Raw genomic sequence first — 17,156 nt, 5'->3', positions numbered from 1 at the left:
CGACGCGCCCCCGTCCCTGCCTCTCCTTTTACGCTCCTCGTTGTGATTGCTGTGTGTGCTGTGCTGTGCTGTGCGTGCGTGACTGCTGCCGGTGCCGTATGCGTGTGTGAGAGAGGGAGTGAGTGAGCCGTGTGCTGTGGCTTATCCTTGTCCTATGCGGATTTCAGCACTGACTGCCTGCCGGAGCGGCGCGCAGCATCAGCGATAGGCCGGCCTTTAGACGCTGACATTCCCATTCAGGGGTTCCTATAAAAACACATCACTGCTCGGCTCCTCTGTGACGTTAGCCGGGTATAGGCGCGTGAGGGGAGAATCGTGATTGCCCTGGTTAGAGGATCCCAGAGGAGGGGATTTTATCGGGACTTGGAGGAGGTAGCAGAGAGGAGAGGATGCTCAGTGAACGAAGCGGGAGATGAGCGATGGCCAAGGTAAGCCCATGTTGTTGTAATGACCGGAGGTTAGTGCTTTGGCTTTAGGCGGGAATACTATATAAACTACAATGTATTGAGCTGCATTGCCTACCTAAATGTAACGGCCCCTGTGGTAACTGGCCTTACACATGATTCTGTGCTACACATGGCAACCTGCACAGGGAATCCACTGCATGAGTGTATGTGTGTGCGCGCGCGCGCGTGTGTGGGGAGGTTGAGTAATGTAATGCATAATGCAGACCCACCATGGGCGCCCTCCTCCACTCCATCGCCACCTGAACTATACAGTACACCTGCTGCAACAGCACGCATGCGCATCTTTGAACGTGGACGACGGCGTGACGTAGTTCCCTATGTTTGAGCAATTTGACGCATCTAACCGTACAAGTCGGTTTAACTCCCCTTGCTCACGTGCATGTTCTTGTCGGCCGCATTTAAATAAAATATTTTACTTAAAAATAACATCAGCAGAATTTAAATTGTTTTCCTCTTTTGTTTGTTACTAATACTACAACTGCTGTCTCTCTGGAGATGAACATCACGACATGCGTGATGATTCAGTCAGGTGATTTATAGTGCCTGCATGTGGCCCAGAGTGAATATTTGTCACTACAAGCAGATGAGTCACTTAGAGCTTGTAGCTGTGAATCAGAAAATGTGTCCGTATCTCACTAAAAGCAGCATGGGTGCTCTCATTGTGTCCACAGAGTTGTTGCATTATTCACAGAGCAGCTCCACAGTGTGTCCCTGGATGACTTCATCACTACATGCTGTCTCTGAGCTGCATATGTGATCGAAAACACCCATTTAAACTGAGCTGTGCAATCCTTATAGAGGGATTCTACTCCTGTACTTTAGGTTAAAGGACGCACACTATTTGTGCATTCACATGTAAGAGTGCACATTTATTGCTGCACCCAAACAATTTATAGAAGTATCTGTACCTTTAAGCAGTAAAACTGACTAAAACAGATGTGTTTCTATCTGGAGGAATGTATCCTGGACTTGTTGGATACCTAGTACAGCTGCAAGAGGATGATGATAATAATATCAATGTTATCAATGTACTTACATAAATACTTCATAAGTACAACTTTGAGATATTTGTACTTAAATCATGGCTAAGTGATGTACTCTTTACTCCACTACATTAACCTAACAGTTAGACTTATAAGTTATTTTTCAGATGAAGATACATTACATATAAAACATACCACCAGTTTATACAATATGTGGCTTTTTATATTATACTTTTACTGATGCTTCTACACTTAATAATTTATGTTTTGTTATGTGTTATTTTAAGTGTTGGAATATATTTTCTTTGGTAGCGGTGTGGGAGCCAGCAGCACATGCTCTGATCAGGACTCTCTATTACACAGAAAAGGGGCAAATATTACAAAGGTGGGTTTATTTGAAATTATTGATCATATAGCCCCATAATTCTTGTCTCACCCACACTCTTTCAGCCATAACACCGTGTATGGGTCCCCTTTGTCCTCTCTGCTGTTGGTTTTCAGAGCTGTCATGCACACAGAGAAATATCCGATTACTTCTGTAATATGAATTATCCATTATTGTGTTAGCGTCCGATAAAGGGATAAAGATAATAAAACAATACACAGTTTCAAACACCTCCTACAGTGGCCAGCACCAACCTTTAATAACCTTTGTATGTTTGTGCCTCTATGTGTGTGCGTGTGTGTGTGTGTGTGTGTGTGTGTGTGTGTGTGTGTGTGTGTGTGTGTGTGTGTGTGTTTGTCCGAACACAAGGCTGAAGATGATTTTGCAGAAAGGTGATACATGGTTGAACTTGCTGAGCTTTACTCTCTTCTTCATGCCCTTCATCGCGTCTCCCTCTCTCTCTGTGTCTCTCTCTCTTCCTCTCTCACACGACATGCATCTCTTCCTCAGAGTCTCTGACTGTCCCAGCTGTGTGCGTCTCAGTTCCTTTGTGCTTCTGCTGATGTTTGCGTTTCAGAAGGACGAGGCATCATGTGACTCGATGTGGCAGCCTTTGTGAGCTGTCATGGAGCACCAGTGAACAGTGACATTAAACGTCTGTTCAGAAGGAATGCACAGGAGTGGGTTGTTGTTAAATATAATAAACATAGTACACAGTTTACCTATACACACAGGTACAAGCTCAGAGGCCTGATGTATCAGTGGGCAAATAAGCCTGAGCTCTTGAAAGGAGTAACTTTTTCCTTATGAAGTCAAACATTGAGATGCCCTCATACCAATTTGCATCTAATCCAAACTTTTTAATACAGATTATGTCTAAACTGAATCAAGCCATTGTCTATTGATCATATTTTGTTTATGTTTTATGGCATGGAAAGGGGGCTTTGACACAGAACACAGAGTGGGTATTCCACAAGGCAGAAGATTGGAGGTGCCAGTCCACATGTCCAAGTGTCCCTGACAAGACACTGAACCAAAATGTGTGTTCGGCTGCTTGTTGCAACAAGTTTAAATGCGTTGCTTTGGAGATGATCATCTCCAGCATGGACAAATTCTGAATTTCAGACACAGTTTCAATTCTTGTTAAAAAGCAGAATGTGTTTCAAGAGGGGGTATTATGCTGTTTCACATTTTAAGACATATATATATAATGTTACAATGTTTGATGTCCAGACTAAACGTGGGTGATGTTTCAGATCTGTAGGTAAAAGTATGTTGGAGTGATCCTCTGCTAAAAAAAGTCTCGCCAGGTTTCAGGCATCTTTGTGTCGTCACAAAGTGCTGCCTCAGCAGGCTTCGGAGAGCTGGCCAATCAGAAGATAGCGGGCTTGTAGGGACGGGTTTCTTAAAGAGACAGAGCTGACTGAGTCGTTTCAGGCGGAGGCTTGAGATTAGTATGTTACCCCAACTTTTAAAAGGAAACAGAAGACTGTAATGAAAATAAAAGACAAACAGGGAGAGGCCTTTGAGGGCCCTTTCTCATGATCCATATGTTGCCTAAAAGAAATGTAAATATACATGACATGATGAGATTGCTACTGGACTATTACTTTAGACAGTATTTTGCCTATATTCTTCTAAATGTTGCGAGTAATACGTCAGGTTTTTTGGCCTTTCTATGTTATTGATATGAAATGTAGGGAAGGGAGAGAAGAGAGTGACATGCACCACAGGGTCAAGCTACGTTCACAACGCAGGCAATTGGGGTTTGTTTTTTTCACGACAGTGTTAACAGCACAAGTCACATGGAATCTGATCTTTTCAAATCAGATTTGGGCCACTTGTACGTGGTCCTAAATCAGATACAGGTCTGATGTTTTGCAATTCGACCTGAGTCTATGACTTTTACGTCACTGTCAATGGACATTCGTCACAATTCGGCGCTGGTGGAAGTCAAACTGTAAATATAATCAGTCAACTAAACTATTAGGTATTGTACTTTCAAGCAATTTGTTATACAGTGAGTCTCAACACATAAACCGAGCTTTTTAATTTTTTTACTCCGTTTGATAGACATCTTTTTTTAAGTGCCATTTTTAAGGCCAATACTGACTTAAGCTTTGGTCTGTTGGGTAAAGTACGTTCTGTGTCAGTGTCGGTTTAGTCCCAGGCAGAGGGAGAAGTATTTCAGAAGCCTGTAATGATCAATCCCCCTGTGTCCTCCGAGATAGGAATTTGGAAGAGAAAATGGGTTGTGTGTGTGCGTGTGTGTGTGTGCGTGTGTGTGTGTGTGTTTGTGTGTGTGTGTGAGTGTGTGTGTGTGTGTGTGTGTGTGCGCGTGTACGTACAGACAGCTGTATATGTGTGTGTGTGTGTGTGTGTGTGTGTTGGCCTGAATAACTGAAGCTACCAAGAAGCTTCATCAGACACCTGAGTGCCAGAGCTTTTGTATGACCTACTTCCTGTGTGGGGACCAATTATGAAGCACTCATTCAGTCACTACCATCAGTCCTTGTTTATGCTGCTCAGTGTTTTTAGTTCTAAATAAAAGACAAAGAAACAGATCAACAAGTGCAGCCTTAAGCGTCAAACATTCTCTTCAGCCATGCTCGTAAATGTGCCCGTAAGGATTTCGGTACGAGCTTTATTTTTTGTTTAGGGCTAATTAGCAAATGTTAGCATGCTAACACGCTAAGCTAGGATGGTGAACGTGAATGTTACCTTTGTCATTATGTGTTTGGTAAGAAGTTGTAGCTGACAGCATTACTTGCTGAACCTTAAGAACATTCTCCATTCTGCTGTTTACATGGCAAAGCATTATGGGAACTTTAGTTCAAACATCACTCAGGCCCAGAATGTCCAAAGGAGGTTGTGGGGCACAATGTCAGGCGTTAAAAATCCATGATCAAGCCTGGAATCATTAACTTATATATATTAACCTATATATATGTATTGCATTTTGTAATAGTATATTGTGTGTGTTTCTCTCACAGGGGCATCCTGACAGAGAAGAGGAGCCTTCATTGCCATAACTTCCGCTCCTCTCCCCCCTCCCACCCCCTCTCTTCACCTGTTGAGTGTTTGTATTCACTTTCTATCCCTCCACGTCCTCCATCATCTGTCACCATGACAACCTCAGCCCTGCGCCGGCAGGTGAAGAATATTGTGCACAACTATTCCGAGGCGGAGATCAAGGTATTATAAAGGCTGTCTTCAAGTGTTGTTGGTGTGCAGGAGCCTGTATGTGTTATACTTTGAGGAAGGGCTGTGTCCTTTGAATTGGCATGTATGCTGAGTCGTATCAGGTTAAAAACACATCAGAACTAAACCTTTTCTCCTTAGGAAATCTGTGCTGTAAATATTATTTGACACTTTGAATCTCTGACTTTTCATGATACTGTTACATGAACTGTAAATATGAGAAGAAATGGACACCATTGTTTCTCTGCTGGTGATGTGCAGGTTCGCGAGGCCACCTCAAATGATCCATGGGGCCCGTCCTCATCTCTCATGTCAGAGATCGCTGACTTGACCTTCAACGTGGTGGCGTTTGCGGAGGTCATGGGCATGGTGTGGAAACGGCTCAATGACAGTGGCAAGAACTGGAGACATGTGTACAAGGTGACCTCATGGAAGACAACTTGTTTAATCAATAATTGTGTCCTTATTTCTCTTCCTTTCTGCTAAGTCAATGTAGTTATAGCTGTTTCTTTAGCTTCCCTCTCACTGCTATCCAATCTCCATCGCTTCACCTGTTTGATATTTTTCTGAAATGTATCTTTTTCTTGGCAACACACTCTATCTTTACATGTATGTCTCCTGCTTCTTCCTCTTTGAACCTCTCTAGCCCCTGTCTCAGTTTTGGCCATGCTAGCAGCTCTCAGGAAGGCAATGATGGTCGCTTGGTTAGTTCATCCCTTTGATACAGACTGAAATTTCTCAACATCTATGTAATAGATAGCCCTGACATTATGTGCAATTAATTATTTTTTTGGGTAATCCCTTATCTTCTTCTCTTTTGCCACCATGATGTTAACTTTTTAGTTCCTTATTGAAATATCCCAATAACTACAAAAATCTTTGTTTAGTTTTAAATGTTAACATGTTAATACAACACAGTGAGCATGATTAACATAATACCTCCTGAACATCAACATGCTAGCATTAGCAGATTAGCATGCGTATACATTAGCATTCAGCTCAAGTGAAGCTTCACAGCGCTGCTAGCATGGCCCTGGACTCTAGCTGTGTCTGAAATCTCTTAGTTCTCACTGTATCATGAGTTTGCCATTTTGTAGTGCTGTCCGAATGTTTAGCGAGAAAAAGTATACCCTATAGTGGAGTCAAAGTGTCCCACAATGAATGGTGAAAAGTAGTGTACAACTGTTGGTAACTAACCCAGCACTAAAGACCATCATAAATAGATATATAGATGAAAGATAAAATGACCCATGTGGTATCCAAAAAGGGTTTGTTTTAACTACAATGTGAAGATGTAAAGAAATACTTATTTTTAAGTGTCAGTGTGTTAATCAACGTCTGTTTCTAGGCCCTGACTCTGTTGGACTACCTGCTGAAGACAGGATCAGAGAGAGTGGCCCAACAGTGCCGGGAGAACGCTTTCACTATTCAGGTACTGGAGGAGAACCGCAGCAATGGGAACAACACATTATTAGTGCTGCTTTAATGTTGATCATTCATTCGAATGATCACAAGTTGTTACCTTAAAGGGATAGTTTGGATTTTTGGACACCAAGTTGTATGAAATACTTGCCAGTAGTGTGGTGGATGTGAAGCTTTTAGCTTACTCACCGAGTCCCGTGGTCGGAGTTCTGGCCGGTTCCGAACGTAGAACGTAGAAGTAGTTCCGGTGAGATGCCAGGCTCATGAAACCAAAAAGTTTTACCCTACAAAAACAACATGGAGGCAATAGTGATCAATTTTCAAAACAAAATCATTGTTCTAGGATTTCATATACTGCGCCATTCTTTTGGCGCTACTGCTACTACTTCTACGCCTGCGGCAGGCCGGTGAGTAAGCTCATAGTTTTGCATCCACCTCACTACTAGCAAGTATCTCATCCAAAAATCCGAACTGTCCTTTTAACAACCTCTACCCTTCCTGGAGTCCATATTGTCTTTTAAATCAGTAAAATCAGACAACTTAGAATTTACATATTAAGAGATTCGCCATTGCATTTCGAACAACATAAATTTGTGTAAAATCTTAAGTTGTTTTCTGAAGGACCGTGAAAATGTCTTTTGTCTTTGTTTGGTTCAGACGCTGCGTGACTTCCAATACGTGGACCGCGACGGCAGAGACCAGGGGGCCAACGTGAGAGAAAAAGCACGCCAACTGGTTTGCCTCCTTCGGGATGAAGAGCGGCTCCGCCAGGAGAGGAGTCAAGCCCTGAAGACCAAGGAGCGAATGGCTGGTGGAGGCAGTGGTGGCGGCGGGGGTGGTGGCGGGAGTGGGGGTGTGTACGGTGGTATCCCCCCGTCTTACCACCCAGGCAGGCGAACAAGCCAGCCCAGCATGGCTGTGCTGTATGGAGAGGAGTTCAGCCGCTCCAGAGGATCTCCGTCGTCCTTTAACTGTGAGTGGGTATTTAAACCATCTGTAACTAATATTCACTTTCTTTAAACTCTGTTTTTGGTCTCCACCAACTCCTGAGGGAAATACTCCATTATGTTCACCAGCTTGTCTGCTGTCTGGTGCTTTGTCTTTTAGGAGCCCCATTCATGTCTGTTTCATCTTCTGAGACAGTTAAAAAACCATGAAGCTAAAAAAACACACTTTGAAAAACTACAGTGAAAGCATAAGTCTTCTAATGCAGCATGTTCTTCGCCTTATTTTTGTTACCTTGGATGCTGGACAGTTGCTATATCTCAATTGTTGTGGGTGTTTTTCTGCCCAATGGCCACAAGGAGCAACAATGAGCCCATTCTGCACTTCAAAACCAAACTTTGAGCAACACGAAGGCGAGATTTATGCGTCATCTGAAGAGGTTTTAAACAGTTTTTTTGGTTTTACAAGAGAAAAGACTTGAAGGATGAGGACTAATAGGTTTGTGTTATGTCTGGTTAATCCCCGCATCCCATTAAAGAACTGCCTTCCTGAGCTCTTGCATGGGACCTGAACAGGGCCGGGGTCTGAGCATAAACCAAAACAGTAATGTTGCAGTTTGACAGCTAAATAATGGGCTGAAACTGTAAAGCTCCCTAAAGCTAATTTACCATTATAATATTGTCATTTGATACGTTGTTGTTATGAAACTATTGTTTATAGCCCTTTGAAGCACAATGAACAGCTTATTCTGTGTGTTGGCAATTTGTGAATACATGGATAGAGCTCTAAAAATACACTCTTGTATTCAGGCTGATCCCTGGTGAAATGCAATTTTGTGCTGTAGCCCAGCACTTTGGACAATCTAGCACATAGATTATCAATACTGCAGTGCAGGCCTGGAAATATTTAAATCAGCCCCACACTTCCTGTGCTGCTCGCCTTCCTCTGTGCATCGACGAATGCACGCTCACGTCCATCTGACCATTCGTTCCTCCCTCACTCGTTCCCTCTGCAGCCTCGTCCTCGTCTCCTCGCGCCGCCTCCGACCTGGAGCAGGCTCGACCTCAGACCAGCGGCGAGGAGGAGCTGCAGCTCCAGCTGGCTTTAGCCATGAGCAGGGAGGAGAGTCAGAAGGTAGAATAACACACACACGTGCACACACACACACACACATGCGCACACACTGATATTATAATAGTTTGCTACTCTAGTGCGTCAGCATAGCCTCCCACCACATACACACACTTCCTCTGTGCTGGAGCCACACATGTCTCAGTGCCTCTTGATGATTCCAATAATGAAAATTTTGTTACAAACATTCTGAACATTCGCCCACCTTCTTCTAGCTAGCCTTTCCTTCCCCTGTTACCATAGAGATGGATGAGGACACACAGCTACAGATTGCTTTAAGCCTTAGCCAAGAGGAGCATGAGCCGGTACACACACACAGACACACACACCATATTATTACAGCTCGTACATCGTAACAAAAACGCTCCTCTGAGGCCATGTTATCACTTCCTTCTAACTTTTTCCTTCCTCGCTCGGCTTTCTCCTTCTCAGGGCCTCTGCTGTATCTTCCACTGGCTCTCAAACTGTTCAGATTTTGTTCCCCTCATCTTTCCTCCTTCAGCAGAGCACCATTTTTACACCTCTCTAAACGTCTGCCTTCCTTTCTCTCAGCTTTACTCGTAACCAGCCTCTGCTCTTTGTCATCTATATAATTCACCAGCACAAAAAAGAGCCATCAGTTTGGCCTTTGTTTTTGCGAAAAACAAAACAGTTTTACTGTATGTGCGTCCACACTCATTGCGATAATGCTGATGATGTCACGATGCCGCCCCTGCAGGAGCAGTGCTGTCGCCAAGGAGACGAGTCTCTGTTACAGAAGGCCCTGGATGAGAGCCGGAGAGAGAGCCAGTCAGGGACACAGGAGGTCAGTTTAAAAACGTGTTTGTGTGTTGTACAGTATGTATGTGGGTGCTACATGAGTGTGTGTTTGCATGGAGAGGTGGGCGGGTGCATTTGTAGGAGGTTGCTGGCAGACATTTAGTGGAGTTTATGGTGCGGGCAGAGGGACAGAGAGGACTAAAGACAAAAAGACGTAGATCGGCATAAAGAGGGAGGTCTGAGAGAGAAAAACCCCAGAGCTGAGAGAGGGGAAAGAGGTGTCTGCTGAATGATAATGACTTTGTCTCGTCTAACCTTGAGCTCAGCATGACATTTCCCTGAAAGAATACTCCTTATCTCGTAGCACACCAGCTCCCTTACTCATTGGCCTGTCAAAGAGCCAATCAGAGTCACTGGCTGACTTATGTAAAGGTCGCCAGGCCTCGTAATTGGTTATATTATGTTGCTTATCGGTGAAATCGTGGCGCTTTCAGGTGCTCAATAGAAAAAAAGACATGAAAAAAAGACCAGGAAATAAAATGGTGTAAGAGAGGCTTTCAACTGAGAGACGCAACTTCCAACATTTTTACAAGGTCAGCTAGATGTCAAACATGATCATGCCTCTGTCTTCCACCATTCAAAATGCCTTATAATTTTTGGCACTTTATCTGATGCTTTTATTAGTACAATTACAATTGGTGTAGTAGAATTATATCGAACCAGCGAAGGATCCTCATCAGAAAAAAAATAAAAGAAGTAAATATAAAATTCCACTTGGAACATTAGTTTGTGTCACTTACTTTACTACTTAGCAGATATTACACTGGAAAGGTCTTATTTGCACAGGACTAGTATTACCTGGGGACTATGTGATTTAGAAATGACCCACTCATGTTGCACGGGATAAGCAAAGTCTGTATTTTAGCCTACGACATGCTTGATAATGCCAGGGCTTCGCGTAACAACTGCTTAAAGCCTTAAGCCTGTCGAAAGATAGAAAAATGTTCCTTAGCGCATGTTGCCATGCATATCATCCATCTCTGTCTTTTGAGATTTCACTCTTGTGTTGGATTTGAGTTTGCTCTTGCTGCGAATAGGTCCCCGTGCTGTGTAGTGAGATGAGCCTGCTGTACCCAATTTGCATTTGCACCCAAAATGCTGTCACAACTTTCGTTCATAATTTCCAAATTGCTTCCATAATTGTCGACCGGGATAGAGGCGCGGAGATAACTGAACATTGCAGAGAAAAATATTCCACCCTAAATTACAAAGATGCCGACTCAACTAATATTATCAGATGACCTCTGTTTGCCAAAATATGGTAGGTCATTTCTGCTGGAATTTTTACTTACTTACAAATTACAGACATGGACGATTCGCACAAGACAGACGACCTCTGCAATTTTTACAGATTACTAGAGGTCCCCAGGTAATGCTAGTCCATGCATAAAGGGCTTTAGTGTATGTGACCTGGATGGCTTTTCCACATTACACCACAGGAGTTAAATATTGTTTCTTTGTGATGTCAGAAAATCACACTGGTTTGTACATGAGTTGATTTAATGTGAGCGCAGAAAACTGTTCCCCACACAGCAGAGGAAAATAAAACACACCTCATTATTAAGGTGAAGCCGAATGAGGTCATAAGACCGTCCTCCCTACACTATGGTGTAACAGAAATTGTTGCCTGATGCTGTGCAGAGTGGAAACATCAAAGAAGTCACATTTTGACTAGAGAGGGGAATTGATTTGACACCACATGAGAAATATTGCTGATGTCCCTTTCCCAAACACTTACATAACATGTCGTAATAAAGGACGCTGAAAGTCATTTCCATGCATATTATCAATTTCAAAGTGAACATATGTGATTCTGATTCATATGTTTACATATCATGTGATGTACAAAAGACATTTACTCATGTATAATTTATTGTTCACCAAAAGGAATTGTATCTATAATTTAGGTTTGCTGTTTGGTAAAATGGTTATAATCATATCACTCTTGATGACTGAACTGCATTGTATGTAGATAAAGTACGTTGGATGTCAGATGCAAACCGACAACCTGACAGTGAATCACCTCCAACACTTTTCTCTGCACAAGATATACAGTTTATAAGGTACCAAAACATCTCAGTTATATAGTGTTGGATTTCTTCTTCGAGCCTCACAATGTTCAGAAACTCTTCCAGCAGCACGAACCGGAGAATATTCTGCACAGATTCACAGAGATGTTTGTCTCTCCCTCTGTAGTCAGCCATGCTGGACCTGGTGGACATTTTTGGCCCCTCATCTGATGCCAAACCTCCTCCTAGAGACCCTTGGAACTCTGCCCAACCCACCTGTGATGACACCTCTGACCCCTGGGACTCTGTAGGTGGGTGGTTTATCATAAACACACCCACACATCCACACAAAGTTCAAGAGTCTGTGAGTTTGTGTGTTTTTATTGCTTAACACTGACTTTTGTGTTCTTCCGTCTGTCCCTTTTCACAGCAGTCCACTCCAGCACTCCTGTGATTGGCAGCCCCTGGACAGCCCCTCCCTCATCCACCACAGCATCCAATCCGTGGGCTCCATGTGCAGACACACACACAGACCCCTGGGAGGCAGCGCCTGTGTCCTCCAGTCCTGTAAATGATGCGTGGGACAGCCCGACAGACGGAGGTACCTTTCAGAGACACCTCCCTCATCAGTGTGGATATGTGAACATCTGTTAAATATGTGAGCACTGCACTCTGCCTCAGATTGTACTGTTTTTAATTTGACCTGCAGATGGTGATGGAGATCCTTTTGATGCACAGGAAGAGGAGAAGCCACAACCAGAGGTTCCTCAGGTGTCGTCCCCTCAACCTGCGAGTCCCACAGGTAGTTTAACACAGGAGCGCCAGACATGCCACACATTTGTTCTGAAGTAATAAGCCTCCTGCAATGACCGTGGCTCAAAGAAAACATAACTTGTTCAACTTTAAGTACTGAATATACACAGTAAGACCAAAGGTAGCCGACTGTGGTGTCTTACTAATTAACATTAGGAATGTTCCAGGGACAGAATCTTATACAACTCACTCCAAACAATGAGTGAACAACCCTTGTTGAATGTAAAATATCACATTATTAATAATAAGTTTGTTTAATTTTATGTAACTTGTTATTATTCAGTCCATCCAGGAAGTTGCAAAGTTGTGTTCCCGTGAATTCAACCAACTGCCGTAACTTTTTCGCACATTTGGCCATTCATCCGATTTTCCGGATAACGTCACCAAACTGTCTCCTTTAATATTCAAAATATTGATCCCCTGAGGTCTGCAGTGCTGTAAAAACATCTGAGGGCATTGTACAGTGATATAGTAATCCCCCTGACTAGTTTTATTCTGCCGCAGCAGCAAAGATAAAGAGCAGAAAATGTAAATGTTATCTATAGATTCTCCCCTGCGCATATGGATAGCATTGAACGTGTATTAATGGCAGTTTACTTTAATATCATTCAGTTTTTACACATTTTATTTGGAGTCCTGACCAGTGGCGTAACAGCTCCGTAAGTCAGCTCCGGGTCCCAGTGCAAGGTGAAAAGTGGGACCTGTCAGTCACAATGCATCATAATGTCCTGCCTGCTCCTTAGTTTTCGACATGCCTCCTCTTTGCCTCTCCCCTGCCCCTAAGTACTGATTGTTCTGTTACAATAACAGCCTCAATCTCACATAAACTTGAATACATTTGAAAGAATGTCATAAACATTCTGAAAAAACTGTCAGTGACCTGTTTCTGCGCATTTACAACTTCAGCACTTTGGACAGCGCCTGAAAGCTCAGTTTTTTTTCATCATGACAGGTGAATAAAACATGATCAATGCACAGATAAGCCATCAGTGGCCCTGTGCGTTGCTCACCAGCAGCTTGCTCAATCTCACAATATCACTATCAGATGTAACGTCCATCCGATTGCGGGGCCTCCTCTTCCCTACACTGTTGCATTACCTGCATCCATGGTAGTTACGCTGCTGGTCCTGACACAGAAATCGACTGGAGGTGATGTCAGGAGACAAACAGCTTCCTCAGCCAATAGATGGCTGCATCAGAGCATTTGTTCCGGTTGCTCACAGTGGATGTGTGATGTGTTACACAGGCTTGTATTAGACATTTTTGGCCGCAACAATCACTGAAAATTGCCACAAAATCCTGGAGGGACTGATGAATTTATTTCTTGTGTTTATATTTAGTCGCTCTAAATGTTTGCTCGACGTCAATGAAAATGAGTGAATGCCCCCCATGATTCCTTGAGATATAAACTAAGTTTAAATTAATGAATACATTAATTTAACACTGCTGTTAAATAACAAGTAACTAAGATTATCATAGATTTTTGAAGTGGTTAATTTGAAATAAAGAGAACACCTTATACAGCAAACAAAACACAAACTGAAATTGACCGAATGAGGGATTTTATTTTGAAAGAGTTTAGAGACTTTGAGAATCTACGACAGAGCGGGTCAGCTATTGTGGGAGCTTGTGATACTTAGCTAAGTGACTTAGTCATTGTACACAAGTCACTTTATGGTAAGTTTTCTTTCAATTTGCTTCCCATTTAGCGTACATCCCCTCAGTAACTATGTATTAAAACCTTTTTTCTTACAGATGCAGAGCTGTTTGGGGTAAAGGCTGACTCGGACCTCTTCGTTGAAGTAGACTCTAGGCCAGATCCGTTTGGGTCTGACACTCCGGTGAAACCTCTAGTGAATGGGCGAGAGTTGTCCAGCCCAGAGATGTTCAACTTGTCCCGGCTCGCACCGCCGCTCAGCGCCCCGCCTACACGTGTGTGTCGAACCCCGGAGACCTTCCTGGGACCTACGGGGGCCTCGCTGGTCAATTTAGACGCTCTTATACCCTCTAACCCCCCCAACAAGACGCACAACAACCCCTTCCTCTCAGGTAGACAAATATTCAAGACGTCACAAGCAGCACTGAAAGATATTTATCTGTATTAAAAAATCTTTCATCAATTCTGTCGTTTCAGGTCTGAGTGCTCCGTCTCCCACCAACCCCTTCCACTGCGACCAGCCTCGCCTCACCCTCAACCAAATGCGACCGTCCTCCACATCCCCTCTGCCCCCGCACATGCTCTCCTACAGCCCGTCGCTGCCCCTCCCTCTGCACCACCACCCGCCCATCCTCCCCTCCTCTCTCACGCAACCTCCTGCCGGACTCCTGGACCTCCCCTCCAACCTCCCGCAGCCCCTCCTCCCCCTCTCCCCGCGACCTGCACCTCGCACTCAGTCCCAAACACACACACACAGCCACAACCCCTTCCTCTGAGAGCCCTGCATCCTACGCGGTGAAAGAAGAAGAGAAGGGACTATTTTTTTGGATCAATCTATGCTGACTACAAAGAGATTTGTTTGAATGAGCCTGACCTGGACTACGGATTGTGTTCTGATGTCATTGTGCACACTTGAAGCGGATCAATCTCGGACTGGATGTATCTGTGTCGGTCTAAAGACACATCAGCTGCTATATAACCTGAACTCTTGAAGCAAAGCGAACTCACACATACACAAACACACACATTTGCACTCAGGCGCACATGGACACAAACACGCACACACCACCAAACTAACAGGGTGAATCTCAACAGTCCCTTCGATGCCTTTTCCCCATCAACAGTGACTCGGAGCACCCTCAGACCACAGACAGGGATGAATCCACAAACTATGATTGTCCACCAAGATTCGTCAGGACCCTTAACGCTGCTGCTTCACCGACGAAAGCATGAATGCATCCCACCCCCGAGAATCCAAACTATCCTATTCTGCCCAACACCTGGAGGAGTTTTTCAAATACACCCTCTTTTTCTGACGAGTCAAGTAGTATCTTGAGCTTCATTGGCACAAGTGAAACACTGGAGGACGTCCAAAAGTTTAAGATTTAAGAAAACATATAGCTTTGTTCAAGAACTAATTGACTCAGGTATCCTTCTGACATTTACACTATAATACCTGTTCTGAATTGCCTTGTTACCTTGCAAGCTCAAAAGCATCTGGTCCTAAGTTAGTGATGTTTTTGTCCCCAGACAGGCTCCATGCGGAGGTTTAGTCTCTCAATCCGGACCTAGACTGATCACTGATTGTACCCCATCGGACCCCGTGCCTGTCTCGACAGCTGACCCACAATGCATTCCCGTCTGGTTCATATTGGCACCATGTAGGAGGAACTCAGGAAGGCCGCTCTGTCCCTCCTCCAATCAGATTCGAGCTCACTGAATGGAAAGGGAATTGAGAGAGAGAGTGAGAAAACGACAGGGAGACTAATGATGAATTTATAGGAGGTTTAAAGCTAAAGATAAATATAACAAAGTAAAATTATTACAGATGTTAAACTGACGCCAGCTCTTCATTTACGTCCTTGTTGGATCAAGAGAATCTGACGAGCTGAGATGTTCAGTGCACTGAACCTGGACCTGAATGTGAATCGCCTGCCTATAGATACACACAGGCTTCGTACATATGTATTTAACAGAATGAGACCTATAAAGTATTATGAAATATTATACCAATAAATGAATGGTGTTTGCATTAAGTGTTGGTATGATTGATTATTCATTTATTTGGTGAAGACCCAGTGAGAGTGAATTTCACCTTAATTTATTTTCTATGAGACACAAGCGAACACTTTGAACACTTTCATGCTCTAAAATTCACATATATGTTACAATTTCATTTAGCAGGCACTTTTGTCCAAAGTGACGTACATCTGACAGTTAAGACAAGAAAAGCAACTTTTCCCAGGAACCAGGAACCTTTGAGGAACTCTGTTCTTTTCAATAGCAGGAACCCAGGGTCTAAATTTAGTTCCGGAGTAATTGATTTACCCCCTGAAAAGTCCCTGCTCAGGGGGTAGTACTTACCAAAGGTCCAGGAACTTTCAGGGCGGGGCCTGCAGTGCTGATTGTTTCTGATTAGTTGAATACTCACTGCGTTTTATGTCACTCACCATGTTGAAAAGACTGCAGCTGCAAGCTCACTGTTATCATCGTGCTTTGAGATTGTTTATCATTTGCAATGCAATAAAGCACGATCAAAAACAGCAGGCCAACTGTAGTGTCGCACAAATGATGATACCCGCCTGTTCGTCGCCTTCTTCTCACCTACTGGACTGGCGAGGTAGTGCAGGTACTTTTATTGCTTCTCTATACAGCATTGGCCTGATTTGCAAACCAGGACTTTAGGCCGCTGTGGAAACGCAGACAACAATGGGCCACAGGAACCATTTAGTTCTTTGAAGAGACATTCCGGGAACTAAAAGTTCCTGGTACTTTTGGTCGAAAGGCACCTAAAAGATGCTGGTTCAAAAGGTGCCTTTCGACTTTTGGTCAACATCATTATCATCATCATCATCATCATGAACATCCTAATTAACATCAGCAACATCCTCATTATCATCCTCATCAATATCATTAAGTGCAGAGGTGTTCATGAAAGAGCTGGGTCTTTATCTTCTTCTTAAAGGTGAAAGGGACTCTGTGGATCGAATGAAGTTTGGCAACTCATTCCACCACCTGGGGACTGCAGAGGAGAAGAGTCTAGTTAGCGACTTAGGGCCCTGTTGTGATGGGAGTACCAGGCGCCTTTCATTGGCAGAGCGTAGTGGGCGGGACGGAGTGTAGACCCGGATGAGGGCGTTCAGGTAGGCAGGAGCCTTTTTTGTTGCTGTTTTGTAAGCGAGCAACAGGGTTTTGAATTTGATGAGAGCAGCGACAGGGAGCCAGTGGAGGGATATGAGCAGTGGAGTGACATGCCGTTTTGGGTTGATAGAAGACCAGTCGAGCTGCTGCGTTCTGGATCATCTGCAGAGGTTTGGCTTATAA

General features: G+C 43.7%; 1 protein-coding gene across 1 annotated transcript; it reads left to right on the top strand.

Annotated features, from left to right (window-relative positions):
* Window positions 1-208: 208 nt before the first annotated feature.
* On the top strand, window positions 209-15,868 carry epn3b (epsin 3b). Its single transcript, XM_069665870.1, has 12 exons — window positions 209-428; window positions 4,829-5,030; window positions 5,298-5,456; window positions 6,385-6,468; window positions 7,116-7,431; window positions 8,419-8,537; window positions 9,253-9,339; window positions 11,550-11,673; window positions 11,793-11,963; window positions 12,072-12,164; window positions 13,931-14,224; window positions 14,310-15,868. Exons 2-12 carry the CDS (start codon window positions 4,962-4,964, stop codon window positions 14,606-14,608), a joined length of 1,815 nt encoding a protein of 604 aa, XP_069521971.1. The 5' UTR covers window positions 209-428; window positions 4,829-4,961; the 3' UTR covers window positions 14,609-15,868.
* The last annotated feature ends 1,288 nt before the right edge of the window (window positions 15,869-17,156 follow it).

Source organism: Semicossyphus pulcher, unplaced genomic scaffold (genome assembly GCF_022749685.1).
Source record: "Semicossyphus pulcher isolate SPU_LCO1_2020_fin unplaced genomic scaffold, fSemPul1.0.p SCAF_17, whole genome shotgun sequence".
NCBI classification, from domain to species: Eukaryota; Metazoa; Chordata; class Actinopteri; order Labriformes; family Labridae; genus Semicossyphus; species Semicossyphus pulcher.
This window is presented reverse-complemented; position numbering and strand designations above follow the sequence as displayed.

Bases quoted from the DNA above. Each gene is read 5' to 3' on its own strand.
- epn3b (XM_069665870.1), top strand. From the start codon at position 4,962: ATGACAACCTCAGCCCTGCGCCGGCAGGTGAAGAATATTGTGCACAAC. The intron at 7,432-8,418 runs GTGAGTGGGTAT...TTCCCTCTGCAG, and splicing joins ATCTCCGTCGTCCTTTAACT to CCTCGTCCTCGTCTCCTCGC. The intron at 11,964-12,071 runs GTACCTTTCAGA...TTTGACCTGCAG, and splicing joins GGACAGCCCGACAGACGGAG to ATGGTGATGGAGATCCTTTT.